This window comes from Orycteropus afer, unplaced genomic scaffold (assembly GCF_000298275.1).
Source record: "Orycteropus afer afer isolate SDZICR_OR568_19922 unplaced genomic scaffold, OryAfe1.0 scaffold00662, whole genome shotgun sequence".
In the NCBI taxonomy this organism is placed as follows: Eukaryota; Metazoa; Chordata; class Mammalia; order Tubulidentata; family Orycteropodidae; genus Orycteropus; species Orycteropus afer.
This window is the reverse complement of record NW_006922249.1, coordinates 505,344-523,391: the sequence shown is the minus strand read 5'-3', so window position 1 is coordinate 523,391 and position 18,048 is coordinate 505,344. Positions and strand designations below refer to the sequence as shown.

Genomic DNA, 18,048 nt, shown 5'->3' with positions numbered 1-18,048 from the left:
CAGTGATTGTACCATTTTACAGTCCCACCAGCAATGTATGAAGAGTCCCTATTTCTCCACATACTCGCCAGCATTTGTTATTTTCTGTCTTGTTGAATTTTGCTACTAGTGCTGGAACAAGATGGTATCTCATTGTTGTTTTAATTTGTATCTCTCTGCCTAAGGCACTTGACTGCTAACCAGAAGGCTGGTGGTTCAAACCCACCAGCCACTCTTCAGAAGAAAGATGGGGCAATCTACTTCCATAGCGATACTGCCTTGGAAACCCAAGGAAGGGTCGCTATGAGTCAGGGCCCACTTGATGGCACTTAACAAACAACAACAATAGCTAATGATCATGAGCATTTCTTCATGTTTGTTGGCCACCAGAATATCCTCCTTGGTGAAGTGTCTATTAATGTCTTCCGCCCATTTTTAAATTGGATTGTCTGTCTTTTTGTTATTGAGGTGTTGGAGTTTTCTATAAATTCCAGAGATAAGTCCCTTGTCAGATATGTCATTGCCAAATATTTTTTTCCCAATCTGTAGGTTTTCTTTTGAATACTGTGGAGAAGTCATTGGAAACACATAAAAATTTGATTTTTAGAAGGTCCCAGTCACCTGGTTTCACTTCTGCTGTTTATGCATTTTGGGTTAAGCTTGACAGTCTAGTTATGCCATATATTAGGGCCCCTAACTTGGCCCCTAGTTATTCCTTGAGGAACTCTATAGTTTTAGGTTGCACATTTAAGTCTTTGATCTATCTGGAGTTGGTTTTTGTGTATGATGTGAGGTTCAGATCTTGATTCATTTTTCTGCAAATGGATCTCCAGTTGTGCCAGCACCATTTATTAAACAAACATTCTCTTCCCCATTTAATGGATTTCGGCCCTTTGTCAAAGATCAGCTGACAATAGGTTGATGAATCTATTTCTGAGTTCTCAATTCTATTCCAGGGGTCTATGTGTCTGTCATTAAACCAACACCAGGAAGTTTTGACTACTGTGGCTGTATAGTAGGCTTTGAGATCTGACAGTGTGAAACCTCCTATTTTGTTCTGTTTCAATAGGGCTTTGCTTCTCTAAGGTCTCTTCCCTTTCCATATAAAGTTAGTGATTGGTTTTTCCATATCCTTAAATAATGTTGATGGGATCTGGATTGGGACTGCATTGAATGTATAGACTGCTTTGGGTATAACTGGTATTTTCACAATGTTCAATCTTCCTATCCACAAGCATGGGATGTTCTTCCATTTATGTAGATCTCTTATGGTTTCTTGAAGTAGTTTTTTTACAGTTTGTTTTGTACAGGTCTTTTTTTGTCCCTGGTAAGATTTATTCCCAAGTATTTTATTTTTTTTGGTAGCTATTGGTTCAAGCAATTTCTTTGTCGATGTAGAGGAATCCAAATGATTTTTGGATGCTGATCGTATAATATCCTGCTACGATGCTAAATCTCTCAATTAGTTTCAGCAGATTTTTGACTGAGTCTGTTGGGTTTTCTAGGTATAGGATCATATCATCAGCAATTAGGGATAATCTGACTTCTTCCTTACCAATCTGGATGTCTCTGATTTCCCTTTCTTGCCTTATGGCCCTGGCTAGGACTTCCAGTACAATGTTGAATAGAAGTGGTGATAGTGGGCATCCTTGTCTGGTTCCTGTTCTCAAGAGCAATGGTTTCAGTCTCTCTCCATTGAGAATAATGTTGGCTGTTGGTTTTGCATAGATGCCCTTTATTAAATTGAGGAATGTCCCTTCTATTGCTATTTTGCTGAGAAGTTCTATCAGGAATGGATGTTGGATTTTATCAAATACCTTTTCTGCATCAATTGATATGATCATGTGGTTCTTCTCCTTTATTTATGTGGTGGATGATGTTGATGGTTTTTCTAATGTTGAACCATCCTTGAATACCTGATATGAATCCCACTTGATCATAATGAATGATTTTCTTGATATGTTGTTGGAGTCCATTGGCTAGGATTTTGTTGAAGATTTTTGCATCAATATTCATGAGGGATAGTGGTCTGGAATTTTCCTTTTGCATGATGTCTTTGCTTAGTTTTGGTATCAAGGTTATGCTTGTTTCACAAAATGAGTTATGGAGGATTCCATCCTTGTCTATGTTTTGGGACAGTTTGAGTAAGATTGGTATCAGTTCTTCTCTGAATGTTTGGTAGAATTCTCCAGTGAAACCATCTGAGCCAGGACTTTAGTTGATAACTTTTTGATGACCTGTTCAATTTCTTCTTTTGTGATGGACCTGTTCAACTTTTCCACATCAGTCTGTGGTACTTTAGGTAAATGGTGTATTTCTAGAAATCTGTCCATTTCTTCCAGATTTTCAAATTTGTCAGAGTACCGTTCTTCATAGTATCCTGATATTATCCTTTTTATTTCAGAGAGGTCTGTTGTGATGTCACCATTTTGTTTCTTATTCATGTTATTCGTATTTTCTCCCTCTTTTCCTTTGTTAAATTTGCCAGTGGTTTGTCAATTTTATTGATATTCTCAAGAAACCAATTTCTGGTCTTCATTTTTTTCTACTGCCTTTCTATTTTCTGTTTCATTGATTTCTCCTCAAATCTTTATTATTTCCTTTCTTTTGGTAACTATAGGCTTTTCTTGTTCTTCTAATTGTTGGAGATGTTGGTTTAAAATGTTGGTTTTGGCTCTTTTCTTCTTTTTTGTTGTGTGCAGTTATTGCTATAAATTGGCCTCTGATCACTGCTTTTGCTGTGTCCCAAAGATTTTGGTATACTATGCTTTCATTCTCATTTGATTCAAGGAATTTTTGAATTTCAATTATTTTTTCTCTTACCCAGTCTTTCTCAAGGAAGGTGTTGTTCGCTTTCCATGAGTTTACTCTTTTTCTGTTGATCTTCCTATTGCTGATTTCTAATTTGATAGCACTATGATCTGAGAAGATGCTTTGCAGTATTTCAATGTTTCAAAATTTATGAAGGCTTGCTTTATGACCTAACATATGGTCTATCATGGAAAATGTTCCATATGCACTGGAAAAAAATGTATATTTGTGCTGTTGTTGGGTGAAGTGCTCTGTAAATGTCTATAAGGTCAAGTAGGTGGATTGTACTGTTTAGCTCTATTGCATCTTTGTTGAGTGTCTTTCCAGTTGTTCTTTCATTTAAAGTGGTGTATGAAAGTCTCCTACTATGCCTGTGGAGTCATCTACTTGACTTTTCAACTCTTTTAAAGTCTGATTTATGTATTCTGGGTCTCTTTCATTGGGTCCAAAGATATTTATTATGGTTTTATCTTCATGTTCAATTGATCCTTTAATCATTATATAATGTCCTTCCTTGTCTATATGGTGGTTTTTGTTTAAAAGTCAATTTGATCAGAAATTATTATTCCTACTCCTGCTCTCGTACAGTTGCCATTTGCTTGATATATCTTTTGCCAACCTTTGATTTTTAGTCTAGTTTTGCCTTTGTCTCTAAGGTGTGTCTCTTGCAGACTGCATCATATTGATGGGTTTTGTTTTCTTATCCAATCTGCAACTCTCCATCTCTTGAGTAGTACATTTAATCCATTAATATTCAGTGTAATTATTGACAAATATGAACTGGTTGCTGTCATTTTGTTATGTGTTTTTTCATGGTGTCCCTGGTTTCTCTGTTTCATATTAATTTTTGTGCTGAGCTCATTACATTTATGAATTGTGTTATCATTTCCTTTGTTGCTGTTGTTTTAGTATTTGCTGAGTATCTGTGGTTGTCCTCTTATTTATTGTGATATGAAGGTTCATTTCATCGTATGTCTTTGAGGTTACCCTGTGATTTATAATTTTCTCCCCAAGTTTAAAACAGTCCATTCTACCTTGCAACTCTCTTAACTTCCTCACCATTTAGAAGTTCTGTAACTACAAAGTATTTTCCCTCTTTTTGTTTGTAGTTGTCCTCACTTACCAGTTGATGTCTCTGGTTCCCTATTTATAATCTTGTAAGCTCATTTTACTTTGGATATGTCCATAGCTGTGGTTTGTGGGTTATGTCTTCTTGTATATTAATGGTCAGTTGTTAATTTCCTATTTTTGGTTCTCTGTTCAAAGGACTCCCTTTAGTATTCTCTTGTAAAGTTGACCAGGTTTTAACAAATTCCCTTAGTTTCTGCTTATCTGGAAATCTCCTAATTTCACCCTCATATTTGAGGGACTATTTTGCCTGGTATACCATTCTTGGTTGAAAATTTTTCTCTTTCAGGGTTTTATATATGCCATCTCATTGCCTTCTCACTTGCATGACTTCTGCTGAGAAATCAGAGCATATTCTTACTGGTTGTCCTTTGAAAGTAATTTTTGTTTTTTCCATGCTGATTTCAGGATTCGGTCTTTGTCTTTGGTTTTGATGAGTTTGATGATGATATGTCTTGGTGATTTTCCTTTGGGGTCTATCCTGTTTGGGGTTCATTCTACTTCCTGAATGTATATATTCTCATCTTTCATCTTATCAGGGAAGTTCTCTTCCAACAAATCTTGGACAATTTTTTCACTGGTTTTATTTTTCTCTTCCTGTTCTGGAATTCCAATGACATGTAGGTTATTCAATTGATGGTATCCCACATGAAACTTAGGCTGTCTTCATTTTGTTTTCATCTTTTTTCTGATTGATCCCTTTCCAAAGAAGTATTCAGGTATTTGTCTTCAATCTCTTTAATTCTATCTTCCATTGCATCAATTCTACTCCTTTGGCCTTTCAATGTGTAATCTGTTTCTGACAGTTTAGTATTAATCTTCTGGATTTCTATCTGTAGATTTAAGATCATTTCTAATTTTCCACTTATTTTGTCATTTTGTTCTTGTATTTTCTTCCAAAAAATTTCCAGGGTTTTTTCTGTTTCCCTTGGTCTGCCTCTCAATCCTTTGAAGATACCTACATATAATTCTTTTGAATTCCTTATCAGTGAGTTCCAATGCTGCTGCTTCCTCAGGGATGTGTTCTGGGCCTGTATCCTGCTCCTTTGTTTTCACGACTTTATCTTGCTTCTTTGTGTGGACTGTGATGGTCTGTTGTCTCCGAGATATCATGGAGTTATTGTATTTAGATCTCTGTTAACTGTTTGTGAAGAGCAGCCAAGGGTTTGTCAGGCTGTTCTTGGTGGTTTTTTATTGTTGGCCCGTTGGTGGAGAAGGAGGTGGTGGCTGTCACTCAGTTAAGTGTAGTTCCAAGAGGTGCAGGTGCAGATGTGTTGTATGGGGACTGTTGCTGTCTCCCACTCACTTAGACAAAAATTACAATTGAATAACCATCAAAAAAGTAAAAGCACATGGACAAAAAATATACCATGTAATCACACAGAATCAGTAACAAAAAAAGGAAAAAATGGAAAAAGAAGAAGAAGAAAAAAAAAAGAAAACGTGCAATTACCTGGGTATAGGGCAATTAAAGGAGCTCTGGTAGCATAGTGCCTAAGGCACTTGACAGCTAACCAGAAGGCTGGCAGTTAGCCACTCCTCGGAAGGAAGGTTGGGCATTCCTACTTCCGTAGTGATACTGCCTCGGAAACCCAAGAAGAGGTCGCTATGAGTAGGGGCCGACTCAATGGCAAATAACAACAACAAAGGGCAATTAAGAGAAAAAAAGTACAGGAGAATAATGAAGAAAAAAAATGGGAAAAATGCAAAAAGAAAAACAAGGAATGGGATAAACTGCATCCAGGAACAGGGGAAAAAAAAAAGCTGAAAACTAAGACCTGTTTGGGGAAGAATAAAGAACAATAGCAAAAAGGACAAAACTAGTAATTATAATTTGTTGTTGTTGCTAGGTGTTGTCGAGTCATCTCCGACTCACAGCAACCCCATGCACAGCAGAACGAAACACTGCCCAATCCCGTGCCAGCTGCACGATCCTTGCTATACTTGAGCCCATCAGTACTCCTTCAGTCAGCCAGAGGAATCCAGGTGAGGAGAGGGAACTCAGGCATGCCCAAAGCAGCAGGGCTGGAGAGCAGGGAAAGGGGATTAAAGGGAACTCAGGCACACCCAAAGCAGCAGGGCGGGATAGCAGCAGAAAGGGGATTAAAAGCCAGGAACCCGGACAGAGGAGCAGTCAGCTGCAGGGATCCAGGTGAGGAGAGGGAACTCAGGCATGCCCAAAACAAACAGCAGGGTGGGAGAGCAGGAGAAAGGGGATTAAAAGGTAGGAACTGGACAGATCAGTAGTGAGCCGCAGGGATCCAGATGAGGAGAGGGAACTCAGGCACACCCAAAGCAGCAGGGCAGGACAACAGGAAAAGGGGGATTAAAAAGCAAGGAACCCGGACAAAGAACAGTCAGCTGCAGGGATCAGGTGAGGAGAGGGTACTCAGGCACGCCCAAAGCAGCAGGGCGGGAGAAAGGGGATTAAAAGCCAGTTATCCGGACACAGGAGCAGTCAGCTGCAGGGATCCAAGTGAGGAGAGGGAACTCAGGCATGCCCAAAGCATCAGAGCGGGAGAGCGGGAGAAAGGGGATTAAAATGCCCAGGAATCCAGACAGAGGAGGAGTCAGCCACAGGGACCCAGGTAAGGGTGGTACGAGAAATTTCCAACAGGGAGCCAAACTTGTCTAACGGTTTGTCCTACCGTGGTGACATGTTGATGTGAGTTTTGAGGCTGATCCACTGGTGTTTCAAACCCAGCAGGATGCACATGGTACACAGGTATCAGCCCAGCTTACAGACTGAGACAGACTAGGAAGAAGGAAGAGGCCGTCTACTTCTCAAAGAATTGGCCAGGGAAAACCTTATGAATAGTAATAATAGTAGTTTTAAAACAGGTAAAAACAAGCAAACTAAAAGAACAGAAAAAAAAAAAAAAATTGGGGAAGGGCAGGGCACCCAGGCTCTGTCAGAGCACACAGATTGGGATGGAGTTCCTGTGGGCCCAGAAGGTGAGTGGGAGTGGGAGATAGCCACACCTCCATTCACCAAGAGGGTGTAGGGTATAAGAGTAACAAGGGGAATGTCACACCTTTCCAGTCGTCCAGGTCCAGAATGTCCTTGGGTTACTGGCAAGTGGAGACTGTTCTTAAGTCCCTGGAATCTGGGAGAATGCTGTTGATTTAAATATTCAAATGGTGAAGCTGCTTGTAAACATTCAAAATGGCTGTGCCCTCTGGACATACAAAGTTCACAGCTCAGCCCGCCATCCTCTTCGCTGCCTCCCTTTTTATTCTCCAGCTACCAGAGCAGTCCTCCGTGCAGTCCCTGGCTAGCAGGGCCGATTTTTTAGGTTAGTTCTTGAGTCCTACCACCACTCGGCAATCTCCAAGCTGTCTGTGCCTTCAGGATCTTTGTCAGATCGCAGCTCCGTATGTTTCCTTTTTTGGTATTTTCATGCAAATTCTTCTGCTAGTTGGAGTTTAGTCCACTTCTATATCCTTCCCTTCAAGGTTCAAGGGGTCCAGGATTATATTCTGTGTCTGTGTTAACTGGTTCCCCTTTTCTATGTTGAAGAGGGCCTGTGCAATCTTTCTACCTATTCTGCCATCTCACCAGAAGTCCCTAACTTTGTCTTCTTGAGCTGCTCTTTGAAATCTTCTGTTTAGCTCTTTTATCTTGTCATGTCTTCCATTTGCTTTAGCTACTCTCCATTCAAGGGCAAGTTTCAGAGTCTCTTCTGATACTCATTTTGGTCTTTTCTTCCTTTCCTGTCTTTTTAGTGACCTTTTGCTTTCTTTATGGATAATGTTCTTGATGTCATCCCACAATTTCTCTGGTTTTCAATGCATCAAATCTACTCTTTATATGGTCTCTAAATTCAGGAGGGATATAATCAAGGCCCTATTTCAGCTCTTGTGAACTTGTTTTAATTGTCTCCAACTTCAACTTGCAAATGAGCAGTTGATGGTCAGTTCCACAATCAGATCCTGGCTTTGTTTTGGCTGAAGATACTAAGCTTCTCCATCACTATTGCCACAGATACAGTCAACCTGATTCCTATGTACTCCATCTGGTGAAGTCCATGTGTACAGTCGCCATCTGTGTTGTTGTAAAAAGGTATTTGCAACGAATAAATTGTTGGTCTTATAAAATTCTATCATGAGATCTCCAGCATTATTTCTCTCTCCAACACCAAATTTTCCAACTACTGGTAATTCTTGTTTCCAGCTTTTGCATTCCAGTCACTAGTGATAAACAGCACATCTTGATTGCATGTTTTGTCAATTTCAGACTACAGAAGTTGGTAAAAATCTTCAATTTCCTCATCTTTGGTTGACGTATAAATCTGAATATTATTATTAACTGTCTTTCCTTGTAGGCCTATGGATGTTATCCTATCACTAACAGCATTGTACTTTAGGATAGATCTTGAAATGTTATTTGTGACAATGAACGTCACGCCATTCCTCTTCAATTTGTCATTCCTGTCATAGTAGTTCATATGGTTGTCTGATTCAAAATGGCCAAAATCGGTCCATTTCAGCTCACTAATGCCTACGATTATCAATTCTCATGTGGTCCTTTCATTTTTGACAACTTCCAATTTTCCTAGATTCATACTTCGTACATTCCACGTTCTGATTATCAATGGATATTTGCAGTTGTTTCTTCTTATATGGAGTTGTGCCACTTCAGCTGATGGAGGGCCCAAAACTTCAACTTTATCTGTATCATTAAGGTGGGCTCTACTTTGATGAGGCAGCTCTTTCCCAGTCATATTTTGAGTGCCTTCGGACCTGAGGGGCTCTTCTTCCAGCACTGTACTGGACAATGTTTCAGGGCTATTCATAAAACTTTCCAATACATATCAGACAGTGTTTTTGCTACTATTCATAAGGCTTTCACTGGCAAATTTTTCGAGAAGTGGATGGCCTCTTGCTTCTTCCAAGTTTGTCTCAAGCCTGGAAGATCCACTGAAACTGGTCCACCATGGGCACCCCTGCTGGCACAGCCTCCAACCTCATAGCAACATACATGCCACCACCGTATGCCAAACCAACAGACAAACTCGTCTCCCTTAGCTGTTCCAACTGCTTTGCTCACTTCCTAGGCTTCCAGCAGCCAGAACAGGTAAGGAGGGAGGGGGAGATACCCAGGTAGCAAGGATCAGCAGCAGACAGGGCTGGCAGGAACAGGCAGGGGGTAGCATATTCCATATCTAACCTAAAAGTTTCAGCAGGACAACATTTGAGTAACTTTTGGATCAGTTTATACTGTAAATCTAGACTTTACCAAAGCCTCTGCATTGCTGGTAGGAACAAAATAAAGAGTGGGGATTATGCAATTGTTTGTCATATGAAATTCATGGCATACATCAAGATTTTCAAGTATCAAGCCCCATAATGAAAACTGTAACATTACTTAGGTCTTATCACAAGAAAACACTAAATGCAGACTATATTCTAATGGTCTGGAGGCAGAAAGTCAGACACTTTAGTATGCTGTCAGGTTAGGTCAGAACATAGCTGAATACCATATTTTTACATAAATAACATACATTTTACATTGCTGCAAGCCTCCTCCTATCAAACAGATTTAATGTTAAGTCTTCATGTTGGTCCCTTCTGACACGGAGGTTTGGTTCTCAAAAGCAGACCATCACCATTTTACCTTCATGTTTCTAAAGCAGCCCCTCTGCAAGCAGTATTCTTTCCCTGCTCTTCACCCCCTTTCCCCAAAGAAATCACTTTTTGTCTCAGAAACAGCCCCTGCCAGGGTAGCCAGCTCCAGATCAGGAGGTGCATTGGTCTGTGCACCCTGGATCAATGAGTTCACTCAGGCTGGCAAAGCTGGCGTGCCACAGCTCTGCACATTCTGCCCTCCCACCTGGCTGGCTAGCAACTGCACCTGGGCTGTATGAATCTCCTAGCTGCTCAGATACCACGGAGCAGAAATGAGGTCCATGGGTACAGAAGGGTCGCACATCTCTTGCTTGGATGAGATGGGTTCAACTGGCTGCCCGGGAACCCCATGAGGCTAGGGCAGTACATACCTACACCACGGCACCCAGCTGTGTGTGGGCAACATCTGCTGTGGGACCAGCCCATGCATGGGCTATGGCAGCCCTGTGCACAGCCCAGCTATAAGGAACTCCACCTCTCAGGCCTGGCAATGAACTGCCCTAGCACAAAAGCAAAGTTTCAACTGTTTATTTTCTGATTACCAGGGTACTACCAGACTTGATCTGTGACTTCTTAACCATGGCTTATACCTTTATTATACTAATATAGTCAAAAGTAACATTTTCGGACTACTGAATGAGGACAAAATTCATTTTTCGCAATGTCATGAATATGTGCAGTGTACACATGGTTGTGCTTATCCCAGAACTTTTGTAATGTTAATTTCATCATTTCCTCCTGTTATGTGTGTGAACATAAGTGGGCACACTGTGAAAAACATGGTGCTTATGTACTCCATAATTAACACTGCTGTTGTTGTTGTTGTTGCTATGTGCTATTCAGTCAGACCTGACTCATAGCGACCCCTCCTTGGGTTTGAGGCAGTATCACTACAGAAGTAGACTGCTCCACCTTCCTTCCGAGGAGTGGCTGGTGGGTATGAACTGACAGCCTTCTGGTTAGCAGTCAAATCCCTTAGGCACTATGCTACTAACAGTACTATGCAAAAAAAATTCCTGGATACAAGGTAACTAAACACATATTCTCTTGGATAACTTTCATTCTCTCCCCTTATATTCTGTGTTCTTCTAGCCTAGCAATCTTCTTTTCTTTATCTCCCTGTTTACCGGCTAAGGTTTTAATGAATTAAATTATTTTGAATTATTTTCTGATTACCAGTGTACTACCAAACTTGAGCCATGACTTTTTTCCACAGCTTACTCCTTTATTATACTAATATGATCAAAAGCAACATTTTCGGACCACTGAATGAGGCCAAAATTCATTTTTCTCAATGCCATGAATATGTGCAGTGTATACATGGGTGAAAAATCTACCTGTTCGCCACCTCTTTGTCAAGTGTCCTAGATGTTATTGAAAAGTTTAAGGCAATAAACATTACTTTTATTTAGTTTTGAAAGCTTGACCAACACATGAAAGAGCAGGGAGAATTGGCTCCCTGCCAAAATATTCTTCCACTGTCATTTTTCCTGCTATAATACTTAAACAGTATGTATTCACAAATCTCAGAAGAGGCCATCCATGTCTTGTCATACCTTGCCCCACTTTTTATACAAATTTTTCTTGTCCTTTAAGGCTCAGTTCATGTAGGTTTTTCTTTGCCCCCCTTTTTCTAATCCAAGTAAATCATTGTTTTCTATTTTGCTCCTAAAGCACATAATTCATACTTGTATTTACTGTTCTAATTGCTTAGGCCAAAAAACCATGAAATCTTCCTTGACTCTTCTCCTACATGCATATGCCACATTCAAACCACCAGCAAATTCTACTGGCTATACCTGAAAATTAGGTCCAGAATATGGCCACCTTCTGTAACCTCCAATTCTACCTTTATGATGCAAGCCACTATCATCCCTCACTTAGATTACTGCAATAACCTATGTGTTCTCCCAGAATGCTTCTTGCCCCAGCAGTCTATCTGCAACACAGAAGTCAAACTGTTACTTTTAAGTAAGATCATATTATTCTGCTTAAAACCTCCCAAAGGCTTCCCATCTTATGCAGAATGTAAGTCCACATTTCTACAATGGGCTATAAAGGCTCTATAATAACCTGTGATGCACTTTCCAGTCCTAAGTCTCTCTTTGACCTACACTCCCTCTGTACACCATTCTAGGGACCACTGTATGTTCCACATTAAGGGCCTTTGATTTTGTTTTCACCTGCTTCTCCCTCAGACAGATGTATAGCATATCCCTTCACTTCTTTCAGATACCTGCTCAAATGTTACCTTCTCAGTGAATCACGTACTAACCACTCTACTCGATACTACAACACATTTATTCCCTATCCCAACTGTCTTTTTTCACCATCTTCCATACTATATATATTTTATTTATTGTTTCTCTCCCCCTACAAGAACATTAAGGTCTAAAAAGTATAAAATAACTTTATAGCATTTTATCCAACATCAGCACCTACAAACATTTAAAAGTATAACTGGACCTGGTCAGAGCAGCTGTCATATTTTCAATCAATGTATATTTGAAAATATAACTTGGAATGGGAGAAGCTATAAAATTAATGTTACAAAGGAATCATCACATTTCAAAAGATTGGGAACCACTGCTCTAGAGTTTTCAAAGGGATCATTCATTTCACATATAATCTTTAATTTTCAGAGAGAAAATTACTGTATAGATAAGCAGCTATTTTTCCCATGCAAAAACATACACCTAATTGGCTGTAAGGCAAAGAAAAGAGAAATAGTAGGGTTTGAATCTTGACTGTTGTACTACCTACCTACCTATTAAACCATGAATAAGATATTTCACTTGAAGCTTCTTTCTTCTTCAGGATGAATCTACCTGTCCTAACCACTTCATTAAAAAACTGTTATAACATTAAATCAGAAAGGAAGTTAAATGATAAAGTATGATACAGATATTACTATACATTAGAATGCTGAAATAGTAAAGTTCAGACTCAACTATAAAGGGCCTTGAATGCCAAACTAGATTTTTCAGACTTAACAGGAAATAAAGAACCACTTCAGGAAGAGGTTTTATCACTGGAGGTGGGAGAAGGTTGAAAGTCAATGAGATAATTATGCCTCAAAGAAATCTAGTGGCACTACGAAAAAACAGCTAGGAGTGGAAACAACTAGAGGCTATTGCAATAGTTCCACGGAAAAATAAAAATCTGAACTACAGTACCAACAGTGAGGTAAGAAAGGAGAAGAATGACTTTCAAGAAGCATTGAAAAAAGATTTGAAAAATGGGATACAGGCATACTTCATTTTATTATGCTTTGTAGACACTGTATTTAAAAAATAAATAAATAAAAAGGTTTATGGCAACCCTACACTGAGCAAGTCTACTGGCACCATTTTTCCAACAGCACATGCTCACTTCATGTCTCTGTGTCACATTTTGGTATTTCTCACAATATTTCAAACTTTTTCATAATATTATTGCATACTTAATAGACTATTATAATACAGTACAAAGATAAGTCTTATATGCATTGGGAACCAAAAAATTAATATGACTCGCTTTATCGTGGTGGTCAGGAACTGAACCTGCAATATCTTCAAGGCATGCCTGTATAAGAGAGAGGAAAAGGGGAAGAATTTAAGATGAACTAAAGACAGTAACTCAAGAGAAAGGAAAATAAATTTATTTTTGCTGTTTCATTTTGTTATGGGGAAGGGCTGAGTTTAGATGTGTTAAATTTGAGATGTCTTTAGGTATCCAAGAAAAGCTTCCAATAAAACTGAAACATAAGCTTCCAATAAAACTGAAACATAGCTGCCAAGTCAATTCTGACTCATAATGACCCTACAGGACAGAAGAGAACTACCTCATGGGTTTCCAAGGCAGTAATCTTTATAGAAGCAGACTGCTGTATCTTTCTCCCGCAAAGCAGCTAGTGGGTTCAAACTGCCCACCTCTCAGCAAACAAGCGCTTTAACCATTGCACTACCATGATGATACCATTGAGCTTACAATAATGGTGTCTAATTAAACCTCTGAAAGAAAGGGTTGTACCTAGTTATTCACTGGGCGTTCTGGTAGCATAGTGCCTAAGGCATCTGACTGTTAACCAGAAGGCTCGCAGTTCAAACCCACCAGCCATTCCCCGGAACGAAGGTTGGGCAACCTACTTCCATAGTGATACCACCTCGGAAACCCAAGAAGGGGTCGCTGTGAGTCGTCAGCCCCGACTCCACAACAGTGCATTGCGTTGTTGCTGAAGTAGTTATTATACACTGGGAGTTAGGGGCTTAAAATGGGTGAAGATGTTGGAGAGAAGGGTAAGAGAGTGTTGAATAAAGAACCTGGTAAACTGAGAGGAAGAAAATTCAGCAAAGCAGAAGGAACTTGATGTACGCTCTAACTTATCAACATACTATGAATAAAATAAAAAATGATGCAGTTTGATATTACAGTTAAATACCAAAGAAAAAGTCTAGAAAAAACTGAAGGTAACAAGGGGTGCCTGAGTCGCCACTACCTTCATGCATAAATAGTTAGATATGATGCTCTGAAGGAAGCACCCAACTATAGAAAGTGAAGATTAAATTTCTGGATAGAAGAAAAATTGTTGTTTTGGCTCCTGATTACAATCCATACCTGATTACTACAAAGACTAAGAGGAGTTCATTAAAAAAAAAAAAAAAAATTTTCCTCAATAATGTGTGTAGGTCTCATTCAATCAGCTGAAGCAAAAACTGGTTTCCCAGAGAACAGAATTCAGCCCCAAGGTTTCCTTAAAAATCCTACTGACTTGTCCTACAAATTTTGGACCTGCCAGCCTCCACAATCATGTGAGTCAATTCCTTCACGTCACTTTATTATATGTTATGTATTATTTATTTATTCTATAATACATATAGGAGTTCTAGTGGCGTAGTGCCTAAGGCATGTGACTGCTAACCAGAAGGCTGATGGTTCAAACCCACCAGCCACTCCTCAAAAGGAAGGTTGGACAATCTACTTCCGTAGTGATACCACCTTGGAAACCCAAGGAGGATCGCTATGAGTCGAATCTGACTTGATGGCACTGCACTGTGTTTGTTGTTTTTAATACATATATTTATAATTACATCCTATTGGTTTTGTTTCTCTGGAGAACCCAGACTGATAATATCTATTTAATCCTACGCCTTAAAACAATTTTCCATTCATCTATAGCACAATGCAACAGTGATTTCCATTTATTCACCCACATAGTTAAAAAAAAAATCAAACTATGTTTGGTATTGTCTGTTTAAAGTGGAAATGAAATACGGTTTTCCTCAAAATGCCTTACTTTAAAAAACCATACTCACTGCCGCTGAATCAAAGAAGTGCCTTTGGTTATACCAAAATGCAAATTTCTCACACAACTTATAGGCCTACATTACATTTCTACATTACGTTCCCTTTCTGCTAACATTTATGGATAAAAAAGTTTTAAAATTCTTGGAAGCACAAAAGCAGCAAAGCCTAATCCCAAAAAGTAAAATGCTTCAAGACCGGATTCTATTACAAATAAGAAAATGAGGGAAAAAATCCATCTATCTATATCTATAATAACATATCTATAATAAATTTCTTTTTTAAGTTTTTACTTATTCAACATGAATAATTTAATATTTTACTATAATCTAAAACTACAAGAAAATAAAAGAGCAAGATAATTACCTGAGGAGAGTCAAAAGGATATCGACTACTAAACTTAAATAGAAGTTGAAATTTTTCCCCTTCATATAAGGTACCTGGTGCACCTTCCATGTCTACAATCCACCTAGAATACAAAAAAAAAAAAAAAAAATTAAAAACTTAACATTAAAGGTGGCTGGAGTGAGAAGTAGAAAAAGAAATAATTAGTACTACTTCTTTTATGCTAGGTATTGGGATAAGAGTCATTTATATTTAACAGCACATTTCATCTTCCCAACAACTCTAAGAAGTAGATATTAACATCCCCTGCCTCTCCCTGTCTCTAACACACCAGAGTTAAATGATTACATCCAAGATAGACAACTAGCAATGGGGAAAAAAAAAACTATAATCCAGGACGGGGGTGGTGGTGTGTGTGTGGATAATATAAAATAAAAACCCAAACTTAGATGTACTGACACCAAAGCCTATGCATATCTCCCTCATCATGCTACCTTATATATTTTTTTCGTTATAGTAAAAATATCACAATAAAACATTACCAATTCAACATTTTTTTACAAAAACAATTCAGTGATACTGATAACATGTGCAACATTTCGAAATTACTTCACTACCTTTAACAGAAATTATGTGTCCCCCTCCAAACAATGTCTCCAACTTTCACCCTCCTCCTCACCCACTGTTACTGTTGTATGCTGTCAAGTTGATTTTGATTCACAGTGAACCTGTATGATAGAGTAGAACTGCCCCACAGAGTTTCCTACACTGAAATCTTGACAAGAGCAGATAGTCACATCTTTTATCCTGTTGAGCCATTGGGTGGGTTTGAACCATGGGGTTTTCAGGTCAGAATAAAGTGTTTAACACCACTGTGCAACTAGGGCTTCTTTCCCTAAATCCACTGTCATTGAATCAATTCCTATTCATAGCTGCACTACAGGACAGAGTGGAACAACCCAATATGATTTCCAAGGCTGTAAATCATTTTTTTAATTAAATAATTGATTGATTGTGATTTGGGTGAAAATTTACAGAACAAATTCACTTTCCATACAGCAGTTCACATACACTTTGTCTCATGACATTGACCACAATTCACAGCAATACAACAGCTCCCCTCCCACTTCCTCCCGACAGTCACCTCTTCCCTGTGTCCATCCCTTCCATGCACCCCTGACCCCTGAGCTGTCTCCTTGTGCATTAACAGCCCTTCTTTCTCCTATGATTCTTCTCTTCAAGGAGTGTACCTACCTACTGTAAATGTTCAACTCCTATGCCTGTCTTTTGCTTGGCTGGAAGCCACAGGTGTGAGTTCAATTCCAGACCTGAAGGGCAGCTAGGGTCCATAGTCTCAGTGGTTCCACCAGGCTCTATCAGACCAGCAAACCTGGTCCCCTTTTTATTTTCCAAATGATTCTGAGTTTTGTTCCACACTGTTCTCCCTCTCTACCCAAGATCTCTTACATAGATCCACCTCCAAGTTGTTGACAGTGGTAGCTGGGCACCAACTAGTTCTTCTAGTCTCATAGACATATAGGTTGCGGATCACATGGTGTACCAGTTGCTAGGACTAACTGTTTCCATGAATCTTTGGTTTTCTTTATTCTTCTTGGCTCTGGACAAGGAGAGACCCATCGCTGCATATAGACGGCTGCTTGCAAGCTTTTAAGATCCCAGTTGGTACTTGTCAAAGTAGGAGATGGAACAATGTTTTGTGTAGTATGTTATGCCAATTGAACTTGATGTCCCCTGTGACTATGGTCCTGAGCCCACTGGTTCAACTACTTGGCCTCTGGGTAGCTGTCTGTGACCAAGAAGTGACTACAACCTTGTCCCTTGTCAGCTCTACTATACACCTGGGGATTCAGATCATACAAATACACTTATAAGACCACTGTCTGCCAACCCTCAACATGGTCTTGGGTACACTCTCCACTTCACAGACATACCTATTAGTTCAGCCTGTCCACCCACCTAGCCATCTGTATACCCATGTTTGCCCTCACTGACAACACAGTACTGTATGTGCAAAAGGGTTCATTTTTGTTGTCTGTACCTCCCATGTACCTCACTATGTCTTCCTCTTCCTCAATGCCACCATGTTGATCACTCACATTTGGTACACTGCTCTTCTCTTCACCCAAATCAATACTTATCTCTACCTATCTAATAGTGTTTGCTACCCTCCCCTCCCACCCCTGGTAACCAACAAAGAAAATTTCCTTCTATAGATAAATGTTTCCTTGACTTTTACAATAATGGACTAATAGAATATTTGTCCTTCTGTGATTGACTTATTTCACTCAGCATAATGTCCTCCAAGTTCATCCACGTTATGCAGTGTTTTGCAGATTCTAGGCTATTCTTTAGGGTTGCATAGTATTCCATTGTGTGCATGTACCAAAGTTTGGTTATCTATTTGTGATAGTTGGAGCAGTGTGTCAACTTGGCTGGACCACAATTCTGGGTGGTTTAAGCAGTTGTGATGTAGTCATTCCCATGATGGGATAAGATGTATATGTTTTGAGCAGTCAATCTGTTGCAAGGGAATTTTCCTAGAGGTGTGGCCTGCTTCCAGTATATTTATGGACATCCTGGGAAAAGAGACATTCTTCTGTGGATCAGGATTCTGTTGTGCTGCCTACAACTGTCCATGAGCGAACAATCCACCATTCTCCCTGGAGATCTTGGATTCATCATTCGTTTGAGTCAACAGCCAGTGTACTGCCTGCCAACTTTTAGCTCCTCAGCCCCTGCAGCTGCGTGAGTCGGGAAAAGCCTTCAGCTTGATGTATGATCCAAGAACTTTGGATTTGCCAACTCCTATAGGAGCTCTGGTAGCATAGTGGCTAAAGCACTTGTCTGCTAACC

General features: G+C 39.5%; 1 protein-coding gene across 1 annotated transcript in view; it reads right to left on the bottom strand.

The window, feature by feature from the left end:
• The window catches only part of UBE2W (ubiquitin conjugating enzyme E2 W), a 122,213-nt gene that overhangs the window by 10,544 nt on the left and 93,621 nt on the right, over positions 1-18,048 (bottom strand). Inside the window, 1 exon segment of the mRNA XM_042783102.1 lies at positions 15,196-15,298. Within this exon segment, the coding sequence (XP_042639036.1) occupies positions 15,196-15,298 (103 nt within the window).